The 24,402-nt window shown below is 49.3% G+C and overlaps 1 protein-coding gene across 1 annotated transcript in view; it reads right to left on the reverse strand.

The window, feature by feature from the left end:
* Nucleotides 1-24,402, reverse strand: part of LOC115471567 (E3 ubiquitin-protein ligase MARCH6-like) — a 284,950-nt gene that overhangs the window by 129,876 nt on the left and 130,672 nt on the right. The window contains exons 11-12 of the mRNA XM_030205205.1: nt 22,154-22,212; nt 2,401-2,481 (exon numbers count right to left, since the gene is read on the reverse strand). Of these exons, the coding sequence (XP_030061065.1) occupies nt 2,401-2,481; nt 22,154-22,212 (140 nt within the window). The remainder of the gene's footprint in view (nt 1-2,400; nt 2,482-22,153; nt 22,213-24,402) is intronic.

The following is a 24,402-nucleotide window of genomic DNA, read 5'->3' on the forward strand; positions in this document are numbered from 1 at the left end:
ATGTTTAATAAACAGATTTAGGTATAACAAAAGAGAGGGAACAAAGTACAAACTAAAGTCCAAACAAAAAAACAGCACCACGGGCCTTTAAAATGGAACAAAGTTCTTTAATGAATGAGCCTTGACCCGACACGGGCCGTGTTTCGGTGACTAGCACCTGCGTCAGGGGTCACAGTGATGACGTGGAAAACTTGGGGATACAGAAAGTGAAGGTGCCTTGGTGCTTTATAACTTTTGCTACGTGAGACGTGGGGTAAGGAATATTGTAGATGAAAATATTCGAGTTATTCCCCAAGTTTTCCACGTCATCACTGTGACCCCTGACGCAGGTGCTAGTCACCGAAACACGGCCCGTGTCGGGTCAAGGCTCATTCATTAAAGAACTTTGTTCCATTTTAAAGGCCCGTGGTGCTGTTTTTTTGTTTGTAATAAACAGATTTAAACATAAAAGGCTGTGTACACTGCATAGAGCAGATTAGGAGATGCAGTCCATAAAAGCAAATAGTTTCATACTGTATACCGCTTTGAAGCCTTCAGGAATGGTGGTATAATAAGTTAATCAGGATACAACAACCAATATTCATAGCTAAAAACATCAGGGTAGTGGTTACAACCATTATTTTAATAGTTGCCACTGGTATTAAGCCACTGCCCTGTTCAAGGAACAATTTTTTGGTTTTTCATCTGCAAAAGAAAAAAAGGTAAAAACGTTTTGGGGGGTGCACTAGGCATCACATCAACAATGCATGTCCTCTATGCCAGTGGTCATGTGGCTGCTACCTATACAGGTACAACAATAACAGGGCCAGAGGAGTGGGGCCACCATTTATATGTATAAAACAGTGCCCAGTAACAAGAGAAGCTTAAATTTTTTTTTTTAATTGACCAACTGTTAAGAGCCAGGACTTGTATACAAGGAGGTTGCTGTGTGATGGTATTCTTTGTGCATTTATTTTCCTAAAACTGATGTTCCTGTTGTACATGCCAGCAAAATTGTTCGCATACGTGGCAGAGCCTTTTTTAAAATACCAGGGAAATAGGATTCCCAGGCTAGGGCATTCATATTTTCCATATTCAGCCCCTATGAACAGTGGGATTTCACATATTTAACAACAGCATTAAAAAGTTTCATGTTTAAAAAGACATTTACATAGCAGCTTTATGGATCTGGGAAATAAGATACAACCTAACATTGAGATCATACCACAACTTCAGATGATCGATTTTTCATACTACACTGCATAGTCAATTCTTATTCGGCTATCTTATTGTCATATGAGAATACAGACTGTTCTCACTTCTAAACTTAGATCTGAAAATATTTCAGAAAGCTATTTTTACATTTAAAAAATCCTGATCAGGCTTTTTTTTTTTTAGAAGCAGAACTCTTAGCTGTCCACTTTGCCCAAGTGGATTACAAACAATCCTCATTTGTTGATGACAAAAGAGTTTGTCCAGCTCAAATTAACTTTTATTAATGCTGTTTAAATGGGTGGGCTCAAATTTCTTATATGTTACCCCAACCCCTGTGTTTTCTTTAATTGGGGGGGGGGGAGTACATGGTTAGTGTACTTCTTCCCCCACTCCACCCTGCCCTCTTTCTCACCAACACAATCCCCAATTCAGGTAGCCATCTCACTCTTCCCTCCCTGGCTCAGGTACAATGCTCTCTCCTCTACAATCCCCCTCTTCCACTGATCTGTACCTACTCATTCTCTTTCCTCTCTCCCTATTTTTTTATCCCCCCACCAGTCCCAAAATACATCTTGTTTCTCTTCTCTTTGGCAGAATGACAATGACAAATTGAAGTTATGCAAAAATACATACTGTGTACATACATGCTCCATTTTTATAAACTGTCACCATACAGTGTTCTAAAAATAATTCACTATCACTTGCAACTTATGTCTGAGCACTTGCAATATCATGTGCCTGGGCTCTAACTACAATATTACACTGCCAGCTATGTGCTTACACTACTGATGCCAACTTGACAAAGCTATGTAGACTAATAGCACTAAATACTGCAAATAATTATGTCAAACAGACTAAGCTACAGGACAAAAAAAGCATTCAGAACACTAGTAAAATAAAAATAATAATTTTTAGCCTCGCGCTAATTGTTTTGCTCTCTAACAGAATTTAGGATTCTTCACACAAACATACCAAAATCATAAAATAGTTCTTAGTTATAGCCAAAACATGAGCATTGCTCAACAGGTGTAGAATAAGTCCACTAATTATTTTTGATTATAATCAAATGTGAGATCATTAAAATGTGTGATAATCTAAAGGCTTATAGGTAAAGCTCTGGTAAGCCAAAAAACCTAGACAACCCTCTTCCCACAGTTTTATACATGTATTAAATGAATGAACTATATCTCTCCTTAAAAAGGATACATGGCAAACAATTAAGGTGACTGCCAACAGTACATAACCTACAATGGTTGTGATCAAACCTTCAAAATGAGAAGCTCGCACCTAAAAAATAAAAAAAATGAAAAATTAGGTATTTCATAAAAATTAAATCCAATAAACCCTAAAAAATTCCAGGCATCTAGTGCTTTGCAAACCAGTGAAAAAAAAATGCTTCAATGAAAATATTAACAGAACTTTAAGTTTCAGTTGCGTATGCTTAGATTTTCAAACTAAATCTTAAAAAATGAATCCCAAAATATGTTTGTAACTTTTGCCGCCATCAACCTCCTCAAGTTCATCGCTGCAGAGTTTCGTTTTCACTTCATCAGGAACTTCAAAGGTAATATTTTTAAACAGCTGAAAAAAAATGTCTCCTTCAGACTGGTGCACCAGTTACAAGGTAAAATTATGTATAATCATACCTGATAATTTTCTTTCCATTAATCATAGCTGATCAATCCATAGACTGGTGGGTTGTGTCCATCTACCAGCAGGTGGAGATAGAGAGCAAACTTTTGCCTCCCTATATGTGGTCATGTGCTGCCGGAAACTCCTCAGTATGTCGATATCAAAGCTCCATCCGCAGGACTCAGCACTTAGAGAATTACACCCACGAAGGGACACTCTGCCCAGCTCACCACCGCCGAAACGGGGGAGGGGAATTAACCCAGCTCATCCCCACACAAGTGGGGGAGGGGAATCCGTCCAGCTCATCCCCGCGGAGCGGGGGAGGGACACCACACCCGCCGATGCGGGGGGATCTGGCTTATCCTGCAACCGCAACCGCGGGAGGAGCTGACTGACCCTAACACCGCCGAAGCGGGAGGGGTACAAAACTGCCCTACAGCCGCACGAAGCGGGAGGGAGTGCCGGCAGAATTTATGTCTCAATCCAGCCCCGTAAAACGGAGGGGAGAGGAATGCAGCAGCTCACTGTAACACAAAGTCGTCTCAACTCTTGAAGAATCCAAGTGAAAGAAGAACTTGAACACGAAGTCCTCCTGAAGTAACTGAAGGCTAAACTTGAACCTAAAATTCAACCAGAATATAAACAGTACAGATATCTGGGAGGGGCTATGGATTGATCAGCTATGATTAATGGAAAGAAAATTATCAGGTATGATTATACATAATTTTACCTTCCATATCATCAAGCTGATCAATCCATAGACTGGTGGGATGTACCGAAGCAGTACTCACCCAGGGCGGGACATAGAAATCCCTGACCTCACCACTGAAGCTCCAAACCGGGCCTCCGCCCGTGCAGCCACAGTCAAACGGTAATGCTTGGAGAATGTATGAGCCGAAGCCCACGTTGCCGCCTTGCATATCTCTTCCAAGGAGACGGATCCGGCCTCTGCCATCGAGGCCGCCTGAGCTCTCGTGGAGTGAGCCTTCAGCTGGATAGGCGGCACCTTCCCCGCGGCCACATAAGCCGCTGCAATGGCTTCCTGGACCCATCTTGCCACTGTAGGCTTAGCAGCCTGCAGACCCTTACGAGGACCTGCAAACAGGACAAACAGATGATCCGATTTCCGGAAATCATTGGTCACTTCCAAGTATCTGATGATGACTCGTCTCACATCCAGATATTCAAGAGCGGAGTACTCCTCTGGGTAGTCCTCCCTACGAAAGGAAGGGAGACAGAGCTGCTGATTCACATGGAAGCGAGAACCAATCTTGGGCAGGAAGGAAGGCACTGTGCGAATAGTCACTCCTGCCTCAGTGCACTGCAGAAAAGGCTCTCGACATGAGAGTGCCTGGAGCTCGGAAACTCTTCTGTCTGAAGTGATAGCCACCAAAAAGACTGCTTTCAACGTCAGGTCTTTCAGAGATGCCCTCGACAAGGGTTCCAAAGGCGGCTTCTGCAATGCTCTTAGCACCAGGTTGAGATTCCACGCAGGCACCACTGAGTGCAGAGGAGGGCGCAGGTGAATAACTCCCTTGAGAAAGCGCACCACATCTGGCTGCGAAGCCAGGGAAGCACCCTTCAGGCGGCCCCTGAAGCAAGCCAGAGCCGCTACCTGGACTTTAAGGGAACTGAGCGACAGGCCTTTCTCCAGACCTTCTTGCAGGAACGCCAACACTGAAGAAATTGGAGCAGTGAAGGGAGAAAGTGAGCCTGCTTCACACCATGCTGCAAAGATACGCCAAACCCTGGCGTAAGCAGTAGATGTAGAGCGCTTCCTCGCTCTCAGCATAGTGGCGATGACCTTGTCTGAGAAGCCCTTCTTCCTCAGACGCTGCCGCTCAATAGCCAGGCCGTAAGACCAAAGGGAGAGGGATCCTCCATCACCACGGGACCCTGATGTAACAGGCCCTGCTCCACTGACAGCCGCAGAGGATCGTCGACTGAGAGCCTGAACAAGTCCGCATACCAGGGACGTCTGGGCCAATCCGGACCCACCAGGATTACCCTGCCGGGATGCTTTGCCACCCGGTCTAGCACCCTGCCCAACATGGGCCAGGGCGGGAACACATAGAGGAGCTCTTGTGTCGGCCACTGTTGGAGAAGAGCATCTACTCCCAGGGATCGAGGGTCCCGTCCTCTGCTGAAAAAGCGCGGCACTTGGCCATTGGCCGATGACGCCATCAGATCTAGGCTCGGCTGGCCCCAGCGCTTCGTGATGTCCAAGAACGCCTGAGCAGATAGTTGCCACGCTCCGGGCTCCAAGGTATGGCGACTGAGAAAGTCCGCCTTGACATTCATGACTCCGGCAATGTGGGCCGCTGAAAGCTGCTCCAGGTTCGCTTCCGCCCACTGGCAAAGACTCATAGCCTCCTTGGCTAGAGGGGCGCTCTGGTACCTCCCTGGCGGTTGATATAGGCCACAGCCGTGGCATTGTCCGACAGGACCCGTACAGGCTTCAACACGAGTACCGGGATGAACTCCAATAACACCAAGCGAATGGCTCTGAGTTCCAGGAGGTTGATAGACCACTTGCCTCTGCAGGAGACTAGAGCCCCTGCGCTGTCCTTCCCAAGTAGTGGGCTCCCCAGCCCATCAAAGAGGCGTCTGTCGTGACGACAATCCACTCCGGGGTCACCAGAGGCAATCCTGCAGACAACTTGTCTGTCTGCGTCCACCAGCTCAGCGCCTTGCGCACTGCTGGGTCCACGGGAAGGCGCACAGCATAATCCTCCGACATCGGAGTCCAGCGCAGCAGCAGAGATAGCTGTAGTGGTCTCATATGAGCCCTGGCCCAGGGCACTACTTCCATCGTGGCCGTCATAGAGCCCAACAGCTGCACGTAGTCCCAAGCCCGAATAGGAGAGGCTACTAGGAACTAGTCCACCTGAGCCTGAAGCTTGACAATCCGATTGTCTGGCAGGAACACTCTGCCCACTTGGGTGTCGAATCGAACTCCCAGATACACCAGGGACTGAGTCGGGCGCAGCTGGCTCTTCTTCCAGTTGATGATCCATCCCAGGGAGCTCAAAAGAGCAACTACCCGGTCCATAGCTTTGCCGCACTCTGCACAAGAGGGGGCTCGGATCAACCAGTCGTCCAGATAAGGATGGACTTGTACTCCTTCCTTTAGCAGGAAGGCCGCTATGACCCCCATTACTTTGGAAAAGGTCCGCGGAGCAGTAGCCAACCCGAAAGGGAGGGCTCTGAACTGGAAGTGTCGTCTCAGGACTGTAAAACGCAGAAAGCGTTGGAGAGGAGGCCAGATGGGAATATGCAGGTACGCTTCCTTGATGTCCAAGGAAGCCAAGAACTCTCCTGCCTTCACTGCCGCTATAACAGAGCGGAGAGTCTCCATGCGAAAGTGCCTCACTTTCCAGGCCCGATTGACCCCTTGAGGTCGAGGATAGGCCGGACAGAACCTCCTTTCTTTGGAACCACAAAGTAAATGGAGTAACGTCCCTTGCCAATCTGATTTTTTTGGCACCGGAACGACCGCACCCAGGGGATCAGGTTGTCCAAGGTCTGCTGCACTACCACAGCTTGACCGGAGACTTGCAGGGAGAGAGTACAAACCCGTCTCTTAAGGGTTGGCAGAACTCTAGCTTGTAGCCGTCTCTGATGACTTCCAGCACCCACGCGTCTGAAGTTATAGTGGTCCACTCGCCCAGAAACGAGGACAGCCGTCCTCCAATCTGCACTGGGGCGTGGACCAAGGCCCCGTCATTGGGTACGAGACCCTGGGGGAGGACCGGAGGGAGCACCTCCGGGACGGCGGTCTCTGCGAAAGGAATGCTGCTTGGGGGAGAAATTCCTCTTGAAGGAAGAGGGGGCAGAGGAACCCGACTTGCCCGGGCGGTATGGAGGTATCGGGACGAGTACTAACCCGAGCCCTGACCTCTGGTAATTTCTTGCCCTTAGACGTGCCGAGATCGGTCACGATTTTGTCCAGCTCGACCCCAAAGAGCAGCTTGCCTTTAAAAGGCAATCTAGCCAGGCGGGATTTAGAGGCGTGGTCAGCAGACCAATGTTTCAGCCAAAGCCACCGCCGCGCAGAGACTGTCTGAGCCATGCCTTTAGCTGAGGCTCTCCAGACATCATACAGCAAGTCTGCCAAATAGGCTAAGCCCGATTCCAGGGCCGGCCAATCAGCCCTCAAGGAATGATCCGAGGGGGAAGCCCGCTGCACCATAGTCCGGCACGCCCTGGCCACATAGGAGCCGCAAACTGAGGCCTGCAAACTTAAAGCAGCTGCCTCCAAGGACGACCTTAAGGCCGCCTCCAATCTTCTGTCTTGGGCGTCCTTTAGGGCCGTGCCACCTTCCACCGGCAACGCCGTTTTCTTAGTCACCGCAGTGATTAAAGAATTCACGGTAGGCCACAGATAGGCCTCACGTTCACTCACAGCCAAAGGATAGAGGCGGGACATAGCCCTAGCCACTTTAAGGCTCGTTTCCGGGACATCCCATTGAGCCGCAATTAAGGTGTGCATGGCATCATGCACGTGGAAGGTTCTAGGCGGGCGCTTCGTCCCCAGCATAATGGCAGAGCCAACAGGGGCTGAGGGAGAGACGTCCTCCGGAGAGGAAATCTTCAAAGTGCCCATGGCCTGTAACAACAGGTTGGGCAAATCCTCTGGGCTAAAAAGCCGCGCTGCAGAGGGGTCATCCGCTCCATCCGAGCGGGGATCTATCTCCTCCAAGGAATCCGCAAAGGATCGTTGGGAGACCTCAGACACGCTGCCCTCATCTACATCGGAGGAGACAAAAGTCCTCCAAGGCCTGGAAATCAACCCGAGGGCGTTTACCTCTGGGAACCTCAACCTCTTTATCAGAAGAGGGAGCAGGGGCAGCGTTTGCATGAGGAAAGCCTGATGCAGCAGCAAAACAAACTCGGGGGAGAAACCCCCCAGACTGTGCACTTCCGCAGCCTGGGCAACAGCCCTAGACGCACTCTCAACCGGCGCTCGCAATAGCGGGGGAGAGACATGCTGCGCATCCAAAATGGCGTCCGGCGCGAAACTCCGTGAAGGAGCCGCGCGGGAAGAACGGCGCTTAACTTTAGCCGCTTTTGTGCCGTCGCCCAAATTAAGGGCGTTCATGGCATTAATGTCTCCAACCTCAAGGGCGGCCCCGAAGAAGCCGTCCGAGCCGCGTGGCCGGCCAAGATGGCGGAGGCGAGGAGCGGGGGATGGGCGTTTATGGCGGGAAAAAACCGCCACGCCGGAGGAACGACCGGGACATTCATCGGTCACTAAACTATCACCCATCAAGGGCGAATCAGGTTGTAAAACCCCCGCATCCCCTCTAGAAGCGCTCCAGCGATCCGGGGAGCGACCCTTTGCGCCCTCGCCCTCCGACGCCATTGCCACGAGGAGAAGAATCGGGGAACCCCCTGCCCGCTATAAAAAGGTAAAATTACCTGCTTGCCGCTCCGAGCTGTAACGAACTGGTGTCCCAGTGAGTAGCTGCAATGAACGTTTAAAGAAACGTCGAATTAAACGCCTTTAAAGACGTTTAAAAATATTTTTTTTTTTTTTTTTTTTTTTTTTAAACGGAGCCAGCGGGAGGGGGGAGAAAAGGAGGGACCTGGCACCACCAGGTTTGCACTTGCTCAAAAGAGCCCTCAACCCCAGGCCTCAACAAAACCTAAGGATTAGGCTTGGAGGCCTAGCCAGAGCTGCTGCTGTGTGTGACCACCACCTGCTGAGATAGAGAACATACTGAGGAGTTTCCGGCAGCACATGACCACATATAGGGAGGCAAAAGTTTGCTCTCTATCTCCACCTGCTGGTAGATGGACACAACCCACCAGTCTATGGATTGATCAGCTTGATGATATGGAAACAGAAAATTAAAAGGATATTATATAAGAGCGTGGGAACACCTAATGAGAATTGGACAGCTTGCACAGAGAGTACGTCGCTGTTTGGGAACAGAACAAGCGGCGTTGGAATACTGCAGACCATGCACTTCACTGGCTTCCAATCAGATACCGCATACAGTTCAAGCTTCTCCTTCTTACCTACAAATGCACTCAGTCTGCAGCCCCTCATTACCTCTCTACCCTCATTTCCCTTTACGTTCCCGCCTGTAACCTCCGCTCATAGGACACATCTCTCCTCTCAGTACCCTTCTCCACCACCGCCAACTCCAGGCTCCGCTCATTCTGCCTCGCCTCACCCTATGCTTGGAATAAACTTCCTGAGCCCTTACACCAAGCCCCCTCCCTACCCATCTTCAAATCCTTGCTCAAAGCCCACCTCTTCAATGTTGCTTTTGGCACCTAACCTTTATACCTTTCAGGAAATCTAGACTGCCCCTATTTGACTGACTGTACATTTGTCCTTTAGATTGTAAGCTCCTTTGAGCAGGGACTGTCCTATGTTAAATTGTACAGCGCTGCGTAACCCTAGTAGCACTTTAGAAATGTCAAGTAGTAGTAGTAGTAGTAGTAATTGCAAGTTGTAAAGTGAAATAGAGGCAGACCATTGACTCACAAGCTAAGTATTGTCTCATTATACAGTGCTATGGATATGTAGTATGTGACAGTGACTGATAGCATATTATAGTGGCTGACAAAACAATATGCAAGAACAATATTTTTCACATGAGAGAAGTAGCGCTCGTTTAGGTGCAAGACACCGGATAGAGCGAATGAGAGAACATATCCAGATATTTTAAGCACGGCAAGGTACATGGGTTATATTGGAGCACATGAGGGTTATTGCTCATAAGAAATAAAAAGAAAATACTGTGGAGATATTCTATGATCGAGAAGCTTATCCACCCTATGAGGCATAAATCACTTGGTGTAGTCCCGTTTGGGTGAGTTTTTACTCTGAGATTTCTCCATTTATTCTAAAAATATTTTTATAGCAGTAGATAGAATTCTGGAGTGTTTGTTCTCTCATTTGCTCTCTCCTTATTATACCCTGGTTCATGGCAGATTGTAGATTTTCAAACTGGCATTAGGCTTCCATTCCTCAAGCAACCAACAAATCAGAGGAGAAACAGAACAGAGAAGACTGCCATCCTTCTATAAGAAAACCTGTGCTGTGACCCCCCCTGGAGGCTGAAGGTCCTGCAATGTCTATGGTGAGGTGAAATGCTCACACCATAAAGGTATGTTTTGCCCCTGAAGGTTTGCCTTTGCTGGGCGAAACACAGGCATGTCGGGCCCACTTTTAAATTGATTTCTTCATTAATAAAGTCTCCATTTTTTTTTTATCACCGTCTCTGCTCCATCATATTCATTTCTTCTGGAGAAGGACACATACACAGCTTTGGCAAGAATGTAAAAGCTCTGGTAGCACTGGCCATGAAGTTTATAGTATTGAGAAGGTTTGTGAAACCCCTATGATGACCTGTATTTTATCGAGTTTAGTATTTAACCATGATTTGAACGTAAAGTTGATTTGTGCACATCAATATTTTCTTATTAAAAGTGCTTATTAGAACAAAAGTATGAAACAACCAAGAAGCATCTGAAAATTAGGGAAGAAAGCCAAATGAACTGAAAAATAATTGGCCTATGCAGATCCCCAGTATTTATTTAAATATGAAACAGTAAGTGAACCCTTCATTAACTGTAACTATTTGCCAGTCTTATAACATTGCCCTTGAAGAATTATAGCCCATTCTTCTACACAGAACTTTTTCAGATCTGACACGAGGGGTTCCTTGCATGAACATGTTGCTTCAGGTCTTGCAATAATATTTCAATATGGTTTATGCCAGGACTTTCACATGGCCATTACATGACCTACTTCAAGCCTAGTTCAGCTCATGAATGCACGACTTGACCTTCTCTTCTAGATTGTTCCAATGTAAAGAAAGAAGGCAAAGTTACTCACCTATAGCAGGTGTTCACCGAGGACAGCAGGCCAAGCATAGCATTTTCACATAGTAATATAGCAGATAAAGACCTGTACAGTCCATCCAGACTGCCCAACAAGACAAACTAATTACAAATCGTATGATGTGATACATCATATGTATACCTGATCTTCATTTATTCTTGCCATTTTTAGGGCATAGACCGTACAATTTTACTCGGCACTGGACTTGTTCTAAAATTTCTGAAGTTGTATTCGAAGTCCCTGAATAGTTGCATTCCAGCCCATCCAAATCTATTCAGCCTCGATCAGGGCACAGACTGTGTCTGCCCACCACCAACTTTCCTATCTAATCTCCTCTACGCTTCTTTGGATCCATTCCATCTCAACAGGATTCCTTTGTTTTTGTCCCATGCATTCTTGAATTTAGCTACCGTTTACTTCTCTGTCACATCGGATATTCTGCTCAAGGCAGTAGTGTGATCTGAATGAGTGGACTGAAGACCACATCGCAACTTTGTAAATCTCCTTGATGAAGGCTAATCTTAAATGAGTTACCAGCATAACCATGGCTCTGACATTATGAGCTGTGACATAACCCTCAAGAGTCAGCCCAGCCCAAGCACAAAAGAAGGAGATGCAATCTGCTAGTCAATTGGAAAGTGTGCACTTGCTGAGGGCTACCGTCATCCTGTTTGGATCAAAAGAAACAAAAAGCTGGGTGGACTGGCCATGGGCTTTAGTCTGCACCAGATAGGTGGGGTGAAGACTCACTTGTAGCCTAAGTTATGAAGTGCACTTTCATCAGGATGGGCATGAGTTTTGGGGAAAAATGTTGGCAGAAAAACAGACTGGTTAAGATGGAAATCAGACACCACCTTAGGCTATGTGCAAAGAACTACTCTGTTGTGATGAAACTGTGTAAAGTTGATCAGTTACTAGAGCCTGTTTAGATTCTGCAAGCTGAAGTGACTGCCATCAAAAATACAACTTTCCAGGTCAGATATTTCAGATGACAGGAGTCGAGTGGCTGAAAAGGAGCTTTCATTAGCTGGGTAAGAACAATGTTGAGATCCCATGACACAGTAGGTGGTTTGACAGGGGGCTTTTCAATAGTAAGCCTCTCATGAATTGAGCTACAGGCTGTACAGAGATGGGCTTACCCCCTACACTAAGAGGGTAAGCACTGATTGCACTGAGGCATACCCCTTCACAGAGTTAGTTTTCAGACCAAACTCAAGATGTGTAGGAGGTATTCGAGCAGTTTTTGTGTAGGGCAAGTAAGAGGATCTAGGGTCTTGCCCTCACACCAGATGGCAAACCTCACCCATTTCAAAGATCATCTCCTCTTAGTGGAATCTTTCCTAGAAGACAGATTCTGGAGATACCCTCGGGCAGATTTCAAGGTCTGAAATTTTACGCTCTCAGCATTCAGGCCATGAGGGCCAGGGACTGGACATTGGGGTGCGCTAGAGACCTATTGCTCTGCAAAATGAAGGTCAGAAAACATCTCCACAGTTCTACAGAGGACAACTCCAGAAGAAGTGGGAACCAGATCTGTCTTGGCCAGTACGGGATATCATAGTTCCCCGATTTTGAGTTCCAGCAAAGCCTTCGCTATGAGAGATATGGAAGGATATGCATCCAGAAGAACCTTCCCCCAATGAAAGAGAAAGGCATCCAATGCTAGTCTGCCATGTGATTTGAACCTGAACAGCACTTACGGACTTTGCTGTTTAGACGAGTGGCAAAAAGATCCACAGAGGGGATGCCCCATGCTTGTCAGATCTTCTGAGCTAGGCCCATACTGAGAGACCATTTGTGAGGTTGCATCACTCTGTTCCATCTGTCCGCCAGGCTGTTCTCCCTGCCAACCAGATACGTGGCCCGCAGAACCATCCCATTAGGGATGGCCCACTGCCACATCCCCACCACTTCCTGACACGAGGAGCAGGATCCCATACTCCCCTGATTCTTCACATAGTACATTGCAACCTGGTTGTTGGTTTGAATGAGAATAATTTATCAGCATCCATCTCTGAAAACTATTAGAGCATTAGAACTTAGCTCCAGGAGGTTGATGTGAAGATCTGTATGCTGAGCAGACCATGTCCCCTGGGCATGAAGCCCATCTACATGAGCTCCCTAACCGATATTGGATGCATCTGTTGCCAACAACTTCTGAGAGGTGGGATTTGGAATGCTAATCTCATGATCAAATTCGGCAGAATCTTCCACCACAGTAGGGAGTGAACTAGCTCTGGAGGGACTCAGACGACATCTGCCCAGTTCCCTATGGCCTGAGACCATTGGGAAGCTAGGGTCCACTGGGTTGCCCTCAATTGGAGGTTTACCCTGGGAGTAACATGCACTGTGGAGGCCATGTAGCTTAGCAATCTCAACATCTGCTGAGCTGTGACCTGCTTGCTGCTACAGATCTGTGAAGTGAGCATAACCAAGGCACCTGCCATTGCTTGTGGCAGGAAAGTCCAAGCTTGGACTGTATCTAGTAGGGCTCCTATGTACTCCAATTGCTGTACTAGGTAGAGGTGGGATTTGAGGTAGTTTATAACAAACCCTAGTAGCTCTAGCTCCTGAATAGTTCTCTGCATGGAGTTCTGCGTTCCCTCCTGTGACATGCTCTTGACCAGCCAATCATCCAGGTAGGGAAACACATATACTCCCAAGTTTGCAGAGCAATCCTGCAAATACTGCTAGGCACTTGGTAAAGATCCTAGGAGCTGACATGAGGCCAAAAGGCAGAACATGGTACTGGTAATGACATTTCCTTACTGCGATACTTCTTGTGACTGGGAAGCACCAAAATACGGGTATAGGCATCCTTTATGTCTAGAGAGTATAACCAGTCTTTTCCTGAACCATGGGGAGAAAGATGCCCAGTGAAATCATCCTGAACTTTTAACTAGGGATTTGTTCAGGGCCCTTGGTCTAGGATGGGACAAACACCCCCCCCCCCCCCCCCCCCCGACTATTCTGAGCACAAGGAAGTGCCTGGAATACAATCCCTTCCCTTCTTCCCCCAGTGACGCGGGTTCAACTACAGTTGCCTGTAGAAAAGTGAAGATTTCCTCTACAAGTACCTGCTTGTGCTGAGAGCTGATAAATGATGCTCTTGCTAGGTAAGCTGGTGGCCCTTGATGCCAATGCAGGGGAGGTATGATAGGACTCCTCCTTCATCTCCCATGAATGGTCCAGATTAGACTTCTCGTACTCTGGATGGACTGAGTCTGTGCTTGCCCCAGCTCAGTGGGACTGTGCCTACACTCAGGAAGGTGCCGAGGTACAGCCCTACCCTCAAATTCCGGGGAAGTTTCCTCATCCAATGTTGAGAGTGGTACTGCATGGGTCTATATGAAAAGTCGATGCCCAACGAAGCACTGGCATCCAAGACCACTCCACAGGCAGAGTCTGGGCCTCAGAAAGAAGTTGAGGGTGTGCTGCAGCTGGCACAAGCGTCTTCAATGTCTGAGTGGAGTGCAACTGGAACATCAGCGCCAACTCCTCCATAAGCATGGCCCAGTACCGTTCGAGAACAGCATTAGCAAAGGCTGGGAAGTCAGTTCAGAGACAGCCCGAGGAAGAGTTAGTGTTGAACCAGAAGTGGGATCCCAGCAGTCCAGAGACTGGCGCACTAAAAAGGGAGAGTGGTCCTCTTAGTGCTGATGCTTTTTGGGTACTGGCAATGCCAGTGCCTTGGTGTTCCAAGAGGACTGATGCTTCTTAGGTTCCCTTCTGTGCCTAAGAGGACAAACCTGTATGCATCCTCAGTGTCAAGTCTGTTGTTGACCAATCCTGGGGCCTACTATCAGCGCACAATGTAGAGAGAAATGGAGACATCCTTGATAATGGTGCACTCCCAGTGGTAGAAACAGTTTGAGCAGCTTATGGTGCTGATGTCAATGGAGTAGCCTTCAAGGAATCCAAATGTTTCTCCTGCTGGACCTGACACGCTGTGTCCTTAACTGCATTTTCAACAAGAGAGAACAAGAATCAGCCTTGTAGTTAGACCCTAGGCACCCGATGCATCAAATGTGCAGGTCTGAGACAGATCATCTGATTACATTTGGTTCACCTGATGAAGCCACTGGGGTAGTCAGACATCAAGAAAATTATTGCAGCCAAATTAAACTCAATTTTGAGAATAAAGCGAATGCTACATACCTGTAGAAGGTATTCTCCGAGGACAGCAGGCTGATTGTTCTCACTGATGGGTGACGTCCACGGCAGCCCCTCCAATCGGAATCTTCACTAGCAAAGTCCTTTGCTAGCCCTCGCGCGCACCGCGCATGCGCGGCCGTCTTCCCGCCCGAAACCGGCTCGAGCCGGCCAGTCTCATATGTAGCAAGACAAGAGAAGGGAAGACACAACTCCAAAGGGGAGGCGGGCGGGTTTGTGAGAACAATCAGCCTGCTGTCCTCGGAGAATACCTTCTACAGGTATGTAGCATTCGCTTTCTCCGAGGACAAGCAGGCTGCTTGTTCTCACTGATGGGGTATCCCTAGCCCCCAGGCTCACTCAAAACAACAACCATGGTCAATTGGGCCTCGCAACGGCGAGGACATAACTGAGATTGACCTAAAAAATTTACCAACTAACTGAGAGTGCAGCCTGGAACAGAACAAAACAGGGCCCTCGGGGGGTGGAGTTGGATCCTAAAGCCCAAACAGGTTCTGAAGAACTGACTGCCCGAACCGACTGTCGCGTCGGGTATCCTGCTGCAGGCAGTAATGAGATGTGAATGTGTGGACAGATGACCATGTCGCAGCTTTGCAAATTTCTTCAATAGAGGCTGACTTCAAGTGGGCTACCGACGCAGCCATGGCTCTAACATTATGAGCCGTGACATGACCCTCAAGAGCCAGCCCCGCCTGGGCGTAAGTGAAGGAAATGCAATCTGCTAGCCAATTGGATATGGTGCGTTTCCCCACAGCCACTCCCCTCCTATTGGGATCAAAAGAAACAAACAATTGGGCGGACTGTCTGTTGGGCTGTGTCCGCTCCAGGTAGAAGGCCAATGCTCTCTTGCAGTCCAATGTGTGCAGCTGACGTTCAGCAGGGCAGGAATGAGGACGGGGAAAGAATGTTGGCAAGACAATTGACTGGTTCAGATGGAACTCCGACACGACCTTTGGCAAGAACTTAGGGTGAGTGCGGAGGACTACTCTGTTATGATGAAATTTGGTGTAAGGGGCCTGGGCTACCAGGGCCTGAAGCTCACTGACTCTACGAGCTGAAGTAACTGCCACCAAGAAAATGACCTTCCAGGTCAAGTACTTCAGATGGCAGGAGTTCAGTGGCTCAAAAGGAGGTTTCATCAGCTGGGTGAGAACGACATTGAGATCCCATGACACTGTAGGAGGCTTGACAGGGGGCTTTGACAAAAGCAAGCCTCTCATGAAGCGAATAACTAAAGGCTGTCCTGAGATCGGCTTACCTTCCACATGGTAATGGTATGCACTGATTGCACTAAGGTGAACCCTTACAGAGTTGGTCTTGAGACCAGACTCAGACAAGTGCAGAAGGTATTCAAGCAGGGTCTGTGTAGGACAAGAGCGAGGATCTAGGGCCTTGCTGTCACACCAGACGGCAAACCTCCTCCATAGAAAGAAGTAACTCCTCTTAGTGGAATCTCTCCTGGAAGCAAGCAAGATGCGGGAGACACCCTCTGACAGACCCAAAGAGGCAAAGTCTACGCTCTCAACATCCAGGCCGTGAGAGCCAGGGACCGGAGGCTGGGATGCAGAAGAGCCCCTTCGTCCTGCGTGATGAGGGTCGGAAAACACTCCAATCTCCACGGTTCTTCGGAGGATAACTCCAGAAGAAGAGGGAACCAGATCTGACGCGGCCAAAAAGGAGCAATCAGAATCATGGTGCCTCGGTCTTGCTTGAGTTTCAACAAAGTCTTTCCCACCAGAGGAATGGGAGGATAAGCATACAGCAGGCCCTCCCCCCAATCCAGGAGGAAGGCATCCGATGCCAGTCTGCCGTGGGCCTGAAGCCTGGAACAGAACTGAGGGACTTTGTGGTTTGCTCGAGATGCGAAGAGATCCACCAAGGGGGTGCCCCACGCTTGGAAGATCTGGCGCACCACTCGGGAGTTGAGAGACCACTCGTGAGGTTGCATAATCCTGCTCAGTCTGTCGGCCAGACTGTTGTTTACGCCTGCCAGATATGTGGCTTGGAGCACCATGCCGTGACGGCGAGCCCAGAGCCACATGCTGACGGCTTCCTGACACAGGGGGCGAGATCCGGTGCCTCCCTGCTTGTTGACGTAGTACATGGCAACCTGGTTGTCTGTCTGAATTTGGATAATTTGGTGGGACAGCCGATCTCTGAAAGCCTTCAGAGCGTTCCAGATCGCTCGCAACTCCAGGAGATTGATCTGTAGATCGCGTTCCTGGAGGGACCAGCTTCCTTGGGTGTGAAGCCCATCGACATGAGCTCCCCATCCCAGGAGAGACGCATCCGTGGTCAGCACTTTTTGTGGCTGAGGAATTTGGAAAGGACGTCCCAGAGTCAAATTGGACCAAATCGTCCACCAATACAGGGATTCAAGAAAACTCGTGGACAGGTGGATCACGTCTTCTAGATCCCCAGCAGCCTGAAACCACTGGGAAGCTAGGGTCCATTGAGCAGATCTCATGTGAAGGCGGGCCATGGGAGTCACATGAACTGTGGAGGCCATGTGGCCCAGCAATCTCAACATCTGCCGAGCTGTGATCTGCTGGGACGCTCGCACCCGCGAGACGAGGGACAACAAGTTGTTGGCTCTCGCCTCTGGGAGATAGGCGCGAGCCGTCCGAGAATCCAGCAGAGCTCCTATGAATTCGAGTCTCTGTGCTGGGAGAAGATGGGACTTTGGGTAATTTATCACAAACCCCAGTAGCTCCAGGAGGCGAATAGTCATCTGCATGGACTGCAGGGCTCCTGCCTCGGACGTGTTCTTCACCAGCCAATCGTCGAGATATGGGAACACATGCACCCCCAGCCTGCGAAGTGCTGCTGCTACTACAGCCAAGCACTTTGTGAACACCCTGGGCGCAGAGGCGAGCCCAAAGGGTAGCACACAGTACTGGAAGTGACGTGTGCCCAGCTGAAATCGCAGATACTGTCTGTGAGCTGGCAGTATCGGGATGTGTGTGTAGGCATCCTTCAAGTCCAGAGAGCATAGCCAATCGTTTTCCTGAATCATGGGAAGTAGGGTGCCCAGGGAAAGCATCCTGAACTTTTCTTTGACCAGATATTTGTTCAGGGCCCTTAGGTCTAGGATGGGACGCATCCCCCCTGTTTTCTTTTCCACAAGGAAGTACCTGGAATAGAATCCCAGCCCTTCTTGCCCGGATGGCACGGGCTCGACCGCATTGGCGCTGAGAAGGGCGGAGAGTTCCTCTGCAAGTACCTGCTTGTGCTGGAAGCTGTAAGACTGAGCTCCCGGTGGACAATTTGGAGGTTTTGAGGCCAAATTGAGGGTGTATCCTTGCCGGACTATTTGGAGAACCCACTGATCGGAGGTTATGAGAGGCCACCTTTGGTGAAAAGCTTTCAACCTCCCTCCGACTGGCAGGTCGCCCGGCACTGACACTTGGATGTCGGCTATGCTCTGCTGGAGCCAGTCAAAAGCTCGTCCCTTGCTTTTGCTGGGGAGCCGAGGGGCCTTGCTGAGTCGCACGCTGCTGATGAGAGCGAGCGCGCTGGGGCTTAGCCTGGGCCGCAGGCTGTCGAGAAGGAGGATTGTACCTACGCTTGCCAGAAGAGTAGGGAACAGTCTTCCTTCCCCCGAAAAATCGTCTACCTGTAGAGGTAGAAGCTGAAGGCTGCCGGCGGGAGAACTTGTCGAATGCGGTGTCCCGCTGGTGGAGCTGCTCTACCACCTGTTCGACTTTCTCTCCAAAAATATTATCCGCACGGCAAGGCAAGTCCGCAATCCACTGCTGGATTCTATTCTCCAGGTCGGAGGCACGCAGCCATGAGAGCCTGCGCATCACCACACCTTGAGCAGCGGCCCTGGACGCAACATCAAAGGTGTCATACACCCCTCTGGCCAGGAATTTTCTGCACGCCTTCAGCTGCCTGACCACCTCCTGAAAAGGCTTGGCTTGCTCAGGTGGGAGAGCATCAACCAAGCCCGCCAACTGCCGCACATTGTTCCGCATGTGTATGCTCGTGTAGAGCTGGTAAGACTGAATTTTGGCCACGAGCATAGAAGAATGGTAGGCCTTCCTCCCAAAGGAGTCTAAGGTTCTAGAGTCCTTGCCCGGGGGCGCCGAAGCATGCTCCCTAGAACTCTTAGCCTTCTTTAGGGCCAGATCCACAACTCCAGAATCATGAGGCAACTGGGTGCGCATCAGATCTGGGTCCCCATGGATCCGGTACTGGGACTCGATCTTCTTGGAGATGTGGGGATTAGTTAAGGGTTTTGTCCAGTTCGCAAGCAATGTCTTTTTTAGGACATGGTGCAAGGGAACAGTGGACGCTTCCTTAGGTGGAGAAAGATAGTCCAGGAGCTCAAACATTTCAGCCCTGGGCTCGTCCTCCACAACCACCGGGAAGGGGATGGCCGTAGACATCTCCCGGACAAAGGAAGCGAAAGACAGACTCTCAGGAGGAGACAGCTGTCTTTCAGGAGAGGGAGTGGGATCGGAAGGAAGACCCTCAGACTCCTCGTCGGAGAAATATCTGGGGTCTTCTTCCTCTTCCCACGAGGCCTCACCCTCGGTGTCAGACACAAGTTCACGGACCTGTGTCTGCAACCGTGCCCGACTCGACTCCGTGGAGCCACGTCCACGATGGGGGCGTCGAGAGGTAGACTCCCTCGCCCGCATCGGCGAAACTCCCTCCGCCGACGTAGTCGGGGAGCCTTCCTGGGAGGCGACGGCAGCCGGCACCGCACGCGGTACCGACGCCGGAGACCTCACCTCGGGCGATGGGCCAGCCGGCGCCACGCTCGACGGTACCGGTGGCGCAAGCACCGCCGGTACCGGAGGGGTAGGGCGCAACAGCTCTCCCAGAATCTCTGGGAGAACGGCCTGAGGCTCTCGTTCAGAGCGGCTGCAGAGAAAGGCATGGAAGTCGATGCAGGCATCGACGTCAAAACCTGTTCCGGGCGAGGAGGCTGTTCCGGGCTGTCCAGAGTGGAGCGCATCGACACCTCCTGAACAGAGGGTGAGCGGTCCTCTCGGTGCCGATGCCTGCTGGGTGCCGACTCCCTCGGCGACCCAGAGCTCTCGGTACCGACACGGGAAGGGGACCAGTGACGATGCTTCTTCGACTTCTTGGAACGAAGCATGTCACCGGAGCTTCCCGGTACCGACGAGGAGGACGTAGAATCCAGCCGTCGCTTCCTCGGGGCCGAGGCCGAAGGGGGTCGGTCTCGGGGGGGGCTGTACCGCAGGAGCCCTCAGGGTAGGGGGAGACCCACCCGAAGGCTCACCGCCACCAGCAGGGGAATGGACAGCCCTCACCTGCACTCCCGACGATGCACCACCGTCCGACGACATCAGCAGACGAGGTCCCGGTACCACCGACATCGATGCAGCTATCCGATGTCTCGGCGCCGATGCAGAGGGCCGATGCCTCGATGCACTCGATGCACTGGCGGCCGAGGATGAAGCTCTGGACACTGAAGACGTCGATGCACACGATACCCCCGGTGCCGATGAAGAGCCCGAGAACAAAACGTTCCACTGGGCCAATCTCGCTACCTGAGTCCGCCTTTGCAAAAGGGAACACAGACTACAGGCCTGAGGGCGGTGCTCGGCCCCCAGACACTGAAGACACGACGCGTGCCTGTCATTGAGCGAGATTACCCGGGCGCACTGGGTGCACTTCTTGAAGCCGCTGGAAGGCTTCGATGTCATGGGCGGAAAAATCACGCCAGCGAAATCAAAATTCGAAATGACGAAAACGAGCACCAAAACTTTGAGGGAGAAAAATCTCGACCGAGGCCGAAAAGAGGCCTACCCCGACGACGAAAGAAAACTTACCGGGGCAAAGTCTGAAAATACGGGAAGGGGCAACGAAACCGGAGGGGCTTCCGGAGCACTTCCCGAACCAATTTCTAAAGATTTTCCGAAGAAAAAACACGTCAAAGAAAAAAGGACGCGCGAGGTCGACTTTCCGGGGCTCGACACGGCGAAAACACAACCGTACCGAGTGCGGACAAAAGAAGACTGGCCGGCTCGAGCCGGTTTCGGGCGGGAAGACGGCCGCGCGGGCGCGCGAAGGCTAGCAAAGGACTTTGCTAGTGAAGATTCCGATTGGAGGGGCTGCCGTGGACGTCACCCATCAGTGAGAACAAGCAGCCTGCTTGTCCTCGGAGAAAAAGGGGCTACACTCAAATTGAGGATGGTGCTCAAGCCTCAGCAGGCCTAAAGAGCAATGAGAAAAAGAAAGAAAACTTGAAGAACTGAAAATAACTAAGATTTAACAGGGAAAGGTACTAAAAAGAAAATATTGTGAAAAAATAAACAAAAAAGGGTAAAACCCGCACGAGAAGGTATTTGAAAATTCAAGGAAAAAACACGTTGAGAGGAGAACACAAAGATGCGTTCTCCTAGCTCTACAGAAAAAAGACTGATGGTCTCACCTCATGCGTCAGGCGGGAAGGCACCCGCACGGTGGGATGTTGCTAAAACTTTTGCATTGGGTTCCACTGCATATAATCACCCACATGTGAGAATACATCTGGCCTGCTTATCCTCAGAGAATTCAGGTTCCATCAGTGAAGGCAAACCATCCAAGTTCTGATCCACAAAAGCAACCCCACATCATGACACTACTACCAGACTTGAATATTGAATGAAATCTAACTTTGGGAGGCAGTCTACTGTTTTGTTACTGACTAAAGTTCAATTTTTTGATTCATCTTATTAAACAAAACATTATTCCCGCCAGGTCCTGATGCAACACTACCATTATTCCTGACAGGACAGGGTCAACTTAAAAGGGGAAAAAAATATGCATGGGAACGGAATTCATGATTGGAGAGCTTACAAGAAACCACTGCTCTCCAAATAATACTGTTCACCAAAGAACATGTGAATGATCCAAAAACACTTCTGGAGTAACATTCTCTGGGCAAATGAGTCAAAAAATTAATTTTACAGTCACAACAAATGTTTCATTTGGTGAAAGGTGGGGGGGGGGGGGGGGGAAGGAAAGTAAGTCCCTTATCCAATTATTGAATCTTCATGTTAAAATAAAGAAATAAATCCTTTGAATATCTAATGGAGTTAAGCTCTCTCATGGTCTGATTAGATTTAATCATGTTTTGAGTATAAAGGTGCTAAGCAACAGACCATTCTAGAGAGCTCACAAACCTTTTCTCAGCACCGTGGAGCTTTGCTACCAGAAAGGACAACTGGATAGGTCAAGATGCTCTTTATCTGTCATAGTTTGAGCATTAAATACAATGCAATTTAAGAACAAAATTTAATTTTGAAATAAATGTTGAAAAGGGATCATACTTACATAATTCTCAAAACCAAGTCCAACAACAGTGATGTGACCAATGTGATACGGACAAAACGCTGAAGAGGGGGGAAAAAAATCCACAAATCACTATAAGTGTAGAAAAAAAGCTGTTAAAAGTTTCTATCAAATACATTGCACTTCCGCATCATAAAACACTGCTTAACTTCTGAGTGACTACTGCCACTCTGGAGAGCAATGATATATTGAGCCTATCTGGATACGTAAGTTGATTATAGTTTCTTGCTGTCCAACCTTCATCCAGATAGTCATCCAGGTAGCAAACTGAATATTGCTGCTAATCTGTTACCTTCCAGCTCTGCCTTTACTGTATCCCTGAACTGCCCCAGCACTACCTGGATAGAGCCAGGATTGTCTAATGGTTTTCAGTGGTACCAATGAAAATCAACAGATGGCTTCAGTCACTGGCACTTAACTGTGTAGCAGGTACTTATATATACATGAATTTAAATTATATGGCCTTTATTTCTCCACTACAAGAGTACTTCTCTCCTCACCAGTTAAACAAAACGATACATACAAAAATAGAAAATAGAGATGTCTAAGGTTTTTGCTTGTGTTTCTCTTTATCGAGATTCTTGATATACTGCCTTTCTATGATAGCACCAAAGCAGTTTACATATTATATACAGGTATAGGAGTAGTTAAAAAGTGAGGTGAAGGAAGCTATTAGAGCTAAAAGAAAATCCTTCAGAAAATGGAAGAAGGAACAGACTAAGAATAATAAGAAAGAGCATAAGGAAGGTCAAGTCAAATGCAAAGCACTGATAAGGAAGGCAAAGAGGGACTCTGAAATAAAGACTGCTTTGGAGGCAAAAACACTAGTAAACATTTTTGTTAGTTATATTAAAAGCCAGTGGCGTACCAAGGGGGGGGGGGGCGGTGGGGGCGGTCCGCCCCGGGTGCCAGTGGGTGGGGGGTGCTCCGCTCCCGCCGCCTCCCGTGGCCGTTCCCGCGGCGCCGCACATTAAAAAAAACGGCGAAGCAGCGTCGCAGGCAGCGCCTCGTGCCCTGCTTGTAAAAAAAAAAAAAAAAAAAAATCAAATCTCCTTCCTTCTCCTCCTCGTCTTGACGTCGACTCGGGCCTTCCAATCAATTTGATTGGAAGGCCCGAGTTGACGTCAAGACGAGGAGAAGGAAGGAGATTTGATTTTTTTTTTTTTTTTTACAAGCAGTGCACGAGGCGCTGCCTGCGACGCTGCTTCGCCGGTTTTAACGGGACTGAGGTGGGGAAGGAGAGGGGCGAAAGGGACTCGGGTGGGGGTGTTCAGAGGGGAGAAGGGGACTGGGGTGGGGGTCTCAGACAGGGGAGGGGAGAAGGGGACTGGGGTGGGGATCTCAGAGGGGAGAAGGGGACTGGGGTGGGGATCTCAGCGGGGAGAAGGGGACTGGGGTGGGGATCTCAGAGGGGAGAAGGGGACTGGTGTGGGGGTCTCAGAGGGGAGAAGGGAAGGGAGAAGGGGACTGGGGTGGGGTTGTTCAGAGGAGAGAAGGGGACTGGGGTGGGGGTCTCAGACAGGGGAGGGGAGAAGGGGACTGTGGTGGGGGTCTCAGACAGGAGAAGGGGGGGGGAGAAGGGGGGGGGAGAAGGGGACTGGGGTGGGGGTGTTCAGAGAGGAGAAGGGGGCTGGAACTGGGGGCTGAAAAAAGGCAGAGAGAGAGGGGACAGATCCTAGATGGAAGGGGGAGCGAGAGGGAGGGCAGACCCTGGATGGATGGGAGAGGGAGGGCAAATGGTGGATTGAAGGGGCAGAGAGAAAGGGCAGGCAGTGGATGGAAGAGAGGGCAGACACTGGATGGCAGACAGAGAGAGAGAGTGAAGACAGATGCTGGATGGAAGGAAGACGGTGAAAAGAAGATGAGGAAAGCAGAAACCAGAGACAACTGTAAATAAAATATATATATTTTTTTTTTTTTTTTGCTATAGGATAAAGTATTGTAGATGTGTTAAATGTTTATAATAGAACATGTAAATAAGGTAATCTTTTTATTGGACTAATTTTAATACATGTTGACTAACTTTCGGAGAACAAAACCCCCTTCCTCAGGTCAGGATAGGATACTGTAACAGCACTATACTGTACTGACCCGAGGACGGAGGTTTTGGTCTCTGAAAGCTAAATGTATTAGTCCAATAAAATGGTATTATTTTACTTTCTATATTTGTTTTATTTCTATTTGTTAATTTGTAAAGTGGTGATTGGTACTTGTTAGTTTTTTTCAAATTT

This window comes from Microcaecilia unicolor, chromosome 1, assembly GCF_901765095.1.
Source record: "Microcaecilia unicolor chromosome 1, aMicUni1.1, whole genome shotgun sequence".
In the NCBI taxonomy this organism is placed as follows: Eukaryota; Metazoa; Chordata; class Amphibia; order Gymnophiona; family Siphonopidae; genus Microcaecilia; species Microcaecilia unicolor.